The sequence below is a fragment of the Triticum urartu genome, chromosome 5A, assembly GCF_056163025.1.
Source record: "Triticum urartu cultivar PI428250 chromosome 5A, HENAU_Tu73, whole genome shotgun sequence".
Taxonomy (NCBI): Eukaryota; Viridiplantae; Streptophyta; class Magnoliopsida; order Poales; family Poaceae; genus Triticum; species Triticum urartu.
The window spans coordinates 21,078,280-21,083,790 of NC_141877.1; the positions used below are offsets into that span (position 1 = coordinate 21,078,280).

General features: G+C 42.8%; 1 protein-coding gene across 1 annotated transcript; it reads right to left on the reverse strand.

Moving 5' to 3' along the window:
- Positions 1 to 751: 751 nt before the first annotated feature.
- On the reverse strand, positions 752 to 4,971 carry LOC125507079 (PI-PLC X domain-containing protein At5g67130). Its single transcript, XM_087525331.1, has 9 exons — positions 3,429 to 4,971; positions 3,208 to 3,330; positions 2,556 to 2,693; positions 2,364 to 2,462; positions 1,968 to 2,271; positions 1,647 to 1,870; positions 1,373 to 1,459; positions 1,188 to 1,264; positions 752 to 1,070 (listed from the first exon to the last, which is right to left on the reverse strand). The coding sequence occupies exons 1-8, from the start codon at positions 3,492 to 3,494 to the stop codon at positions 1,235 to 1,237; spliced, it is 1,071 nt and encodes a 356-aa protein (XP_087381457.1). The 5' UTR covers positions 3,495 to 4,971; the 3' UTR covers positions 752 to 1,070; positions 1,188 to 1,234.
- Between the last annotated feature and the right edge of the window lie 540 nt (positions 4,972 to 5,511).

Consider the following 5,511-nt stretch of genomic DNA (forward strand, 5'->3'; position numbering starts at 1 on the left):
AAAAGAAACAAAAAAAGGGGAAGAAAGCCGAAGAAAAGACAGAAGAAAATGAAAGAAAAAAAATGAAGGTAAACTTTGCTTTGGGTCATAGTTTTAACTAATCTGTCGTTTCAGTGTGAGCACAAAAGATAGCAGATATATCAAGCAAACAAGGAAGGGGATCTTCGCCGTGTCTCATCTAATCAAGATACCTACATGTATCCGATTCATTTGCTTTCCTTTCACAGGACTATTTCACATATATTTTTGCTGTGAGTGAGCATCAAGACTTAATTTGATCAACTAATCATCCTACTGCCTTTTTGTTTTTGAAAAGTTCTGCAGTTAACCGACAACATAGTCAATGCGCCTACATATGTTTCAACTGCACAGAATTAATATCTGAAGAGACAGGTTGTTTGATATTTTCTTCTCTTACAAATTGCTTCGATGATACTCCCTCTGTTCTGAAATATATGATGTTCTAACTTTTCTATGAATTAGATGTATATAGACATGTTTTAGTATGTCTTAGTCTACATATGCAGTCCATATTGAAATATCCAAAACATCTTATAGTTTGGAACGGAGGGAGTATTACTTTGACCTATGTCCACACTTCTATGCTTACTTTTACAACTGACTTTCCACCGTGGAGCAAACCGAGCTCCTGTTTCTCTGCCATTTTGCCGTCCCTCCCAATGCAATGCACATGCATTAGCCAATAATGTGAGCAAATTTGCAAAACACAGTAAATGTATGACAAAAAATATTCAAAATAGCCATAACAATAAACCATTAATAATTCATTTATAGCAATAACTCTTGATGTGTAATCAATGTATGCCAAACATTCCACCAGGCAGAACTACAATGTCTCCGAGAGTACAGCATATTGATGAATCATGCTCACTGTTGTAATGCACTATCCAACATCTTCACCTTTTTTCCATTGCCGAAACCCGTCATTTTCAACTTTCGGTTTTGGGAAATCTGGATCCTAAGTATGTCTTTCAAGCCAAAATAAAAAGAGAGTATGTCTTGTCTCATCTTGACACTAAATCATCATACCATGCATCTCCAATTCTTCCCTGCATCAATTTCAGAAAGTTTAACGTCGGTCAAAAAGAATAAGGATCCGAAAACCACCCGAGAAGTTCCAGCAAAAACTAGAGAAAGTAGAAGTCCTATCCTGGTGCCATACATACCTTGTTCTATGTATGTGCAGTTGCTACATGTCCTAGTTTTCCCGGATTCAGGCAGAGCATACTACACTAGATCCTCGCTACAAAAGGCAACACCACAAAAAAAGGTCATGTCATGATTCACATAACAAAGATATCAAGAGGCATATATGTACAACAAAGGCAGAAGAAATTATATCCACACTCACCTGGCAAGCCTTGACGTCCTGGCATCCGCACAGGAGCATGCCGTTGAGCAGATCGGTGGCCAGGAACACGCCCCCTCCCTCACTTCTCTGAATTTAGTTCATTTCACAAAATATGCGCAAACATCACTAAATTTGTGTAACAACATAGATCATAGGTTTTACTGTTTTAGAAGTCTTCATGTTATTTTTTTGAGATTAATATCTGCAGTTGTCATCTCGTGGAACACACAAGTATTTGACCCTAAAGTTTATGTATATACATATAACTATATACCTTGTAGTAGTCGACTGCGATGAAATTAGCCCATCGATTTCCGGCTGCGCTGTAGCATGTACTAGCCATGTCAGTGAGGCCCTTGTTGTGCTGCAAACATGCAGTCAGCTTCACTGGGACAGACGGGAAGTAGTTCATGAGGACCAGTGACTTGGTCTTGTCGTTGAGCGGTGCAGACTCCGCCCGGTTCGAGCACTTGCCGGCATCCATTCCATCGTCGCCATCTTCAACACAGTGAAATCAATCAATTTCAGAGCAACAATAGTTAAGATAATTAAGAACTGCAGCAGAATGTTTCATATGGAGGAAGTAGTGTCTCACAATTGTTCTCAACCATGAAATTCCACTGGTACGCGATTCCTTCTGTGTCTTGCTTCGATCTGGCAGAGGTGAACACAAGGAGACGCTGGTTGCTTGTGACCATATCGCTAACAAGAGGCCAGTCCTGACCATTCTGCGGCATTTTCGACACCGGAAACCAGTACTTTTGCAGGCCAGAGGCATTGAACACGTTCGTCAGGCCATTTGGCGCGTTAACATAGTCTTCCAGGATCAACGTAACGATTTCAGATGGGTTGGCAGAAAGAAATGCCTCAATTTCCTTGAATGTGTCCAGTGCTGGTTCCTACAATCAAGTAATAATATTATTTACAGACACTATTCTGAAACTCTATATAGAGATGAGGGAGGAAATCATATTCAGTAGTATGTACTCACAAATGCAGTAAAATCGTTGCATTTGCCTCCACTGGAATGGCACAACCATACATCTCCTTTGAAGTCATATGTGTCGAGCATTAGCGCGCGGACACCATTCTGTAGAACATTGCAATTGTGAAGAGAATTAATGCTCGTAAGGTAGGACATGTAGAACAACAGAAGAATCTTATCAGATGACGCAGAAGCTACATTCAACTGATCAGTGACTGTATCCTCCTGGTTGTCGAAGGTGATGCGTGGAATTCCGGTGTGCGACGGTTCCCCAACAATCGCGAATGAATTGTGCGTCGTGAGATAGGCATACTTGTTGAATGGCAACGAGTTATTCTGAAGAACAAACCAGAAGCAAAGCAAATTGAGGATGAATCATTAGGACTATGAAGAGAAGCTATTTTCATCATGATTTTCTTGGGTACTGAGTCTAAACAAGTCCAATAATCCTAACTGGGTATTTTTGGGAAGTATTAAAGTTACTGGATTTTGGGAGAAAATTAGGCCATAAAGCCCTGTCATATCTTACTGAGATCTCTATGCATGTTGAGAATGTGATGCCAATATACAGCTGCCAGGGTTACATATAATAAACATAATTATGGAAGTATCCTAATAAAATCCCTCGTTTTGTCAGCACAGACTGAACAAGAGAATCTTTGCTGTCGGACGAACTACAATCTACTCATCTCATTAACCGCATTCTGTTTGTTACAGAAACAGATCTGGCCAACCAAGAATTTGTGGAAAGAGGAATACAGGAACTCAAAATTTGTTCTTGTTCCTTCTCTGACACAGGAAAGAAAAAGAAGAAGAGACAAACAACTGGAAGAATTAAGCAAGCTCTTACAACAAGTTGGAAGGGGTTGGTGGCGGCGGAGCGGACGCAGTGGGAGCCGGCGAGCTCCGGCTCGCAGTCGAAGCACCACTGCCCCGCGCCACAGTCCGCACTCGTCGAGCACTTGTCGCCTATCTGAATTCAAATCGACCCCAAAGCTCAATTTTAGCAGAAATCATGGTGACCTGATGAGGGGTAGATTAATTTCATCACAGTTCTTGCTGGAATCTTACATTGGCAGTTGCAGCACCCAAGAGGCCAGCCATGACTAGAACCAGTGCTGCTGCTGCTGCCCCCATCTGAAAGCTATAGAGAAAGCGGAGAAGAGGAACAGAAAAGGATAGCACCAACCAACCGAACAATCAATTATTGGCTAGAGAGATAGAGATATAGAGCTGGAGTTGTTGGGGGAAGAGGTGAGGGGCGGTTGTTAGCATTGTCATACTGCATATATATACTAGATCTCCTTGACCTTGCCTATTCCTCGCAGCAGCAATATATCCTGTATTTAGTACGAAGAAGGCCGTGCACGTTTGGCAAATCGAATAGGATAAGATTGCAGTATTGAACTACTTCTAAACAATGGCATTCCAAAGAAAGCAACTTATTACTCCTAGCCAAAAAAAGAAAGCAAGTGATTAAGAGACGGCATGCCATTGTTTAGCAGTATGTTATTTCTCGTTTGGGTGAGAATTTTAAATGATAAGAGAGGACCCGGAAACGGAAAAGAAATGTGCGTGGGTTGCTGGCCTGTTGTGCCAAGGAAACCGACCGTGTTGTTCTTGTGTTCTTGCTCGGAGGCCGGGCGATTTGTTCAAGTTTGAAGAAGCGAGCACCAGGGTGGGTGTTACTTCCAAGGTGGTTGGTTTGTTTCTTGGGTGGCCGTCAGGTTGTTGTTTGTACTATGATGTGATGATGCGGTCGGGACATGGGAGCCGCCGTCAGGCTAATTAACGGGTCGACGCTCATAGACAGACATTAATGAATTGTGTAGCAGCCAACAACATACTAACATGTCAAATTTGGAATATCCATGGCATATATATATACTTTTTGGTGGCCTGGAATGTGTACTACCTACCACCTTAACTCACGATAACGATGGCCAACCACGATTTTGTCACCAGTGAGAGATGATCACTAGCTAAAGTTGTGAAAACGACGGCCACAGATGTGACCACTAGCTAAAATTTTCACCTGCAAACAACTTACAGTAAGCTGTAAATAATTTACCGTTGAAGTTGAATACAAGTGCAATTTCACCACTCTGTAAAATTTACTGCCACAGATGTGATCACAAGCTAAAATTTTCACCTGCTAAACAACTTGCGTCTGGAACAGTTGCAGTTACATTATTCCCCTATCTGGAATGAAGATACAGTTCCACCGAATCGAATAATGAACTCGAAATCTAACAGAAAAGAAGGGAACAAATCAATCGAACTCAAGCACACCTGTGGCAGAGATGCAAGCTCCAGTTTCTCAAGAGCTCACAGTGTCATTCATGCAGCAGCGGCACCATGGCTGTACATGGCGCCGTCGCCGGCGACGGGCGCCGTTCCCCACACGGCCAGTCAGAGAGGAAGAGCGCGGCGGACTGCGTTCGAGCAGCAGCCAGTGTGGCCGCAGGAGATTCGAAGAAGCCTCCTTTGCTCTCGTGCTGTGGCAGTCGGCGGCGGGGAAGAAAGCAGAGCTCGCGGCCGCCGGCGTCCAGCTCCTTGCGTTTGGGCTGGCTTTGGGCTCCTCTGTGTTGCTTGCCCCGGGCACTTCGGGGCCGTCTCCTTGGAAACCCACAACAGTTTTTTTTTCTTTTGAGAAGAGGATCCACAACAGTTATGTTGGGCTGCCTCTCCCCGACCAGTATTACCACAGGCTCGTAGGTTGAAGATAGAAGAAACCAGAAATACTCCCTCCGTTTCAAATTACTCATCGCAGAAATGAATGTATCTAAAACTAAAATACATCTAGATACATCTATACCTGCAATAAGTAATTACGGAGGGAGTATTAAGGAGCACTTCTTGTAAAGTTCACTCTCACCTCTTCAGGTTACGCCACTTGGCGCAATCTGAGAGTTTTTCTTTTTCTTTCTATTTATTCAAAACGTTTTGTCTCTAAAACCGTGCGTCCAAATCTCGAACGTTTTTCATCGTTGGATTTCTCGCGTCGAGATCTTCAAAAACTAGTTGAAAAAAAAGGAAGAAGAAACCAAACTAGGAGCATGTTTTTTCCCTTTCTGAAAAATGCATGATTGTGCCTCTCGCGGAAGCAAATCCGTGCCTCCACGAAAAGTAAACCCATGCTTCTCGTGGAAGT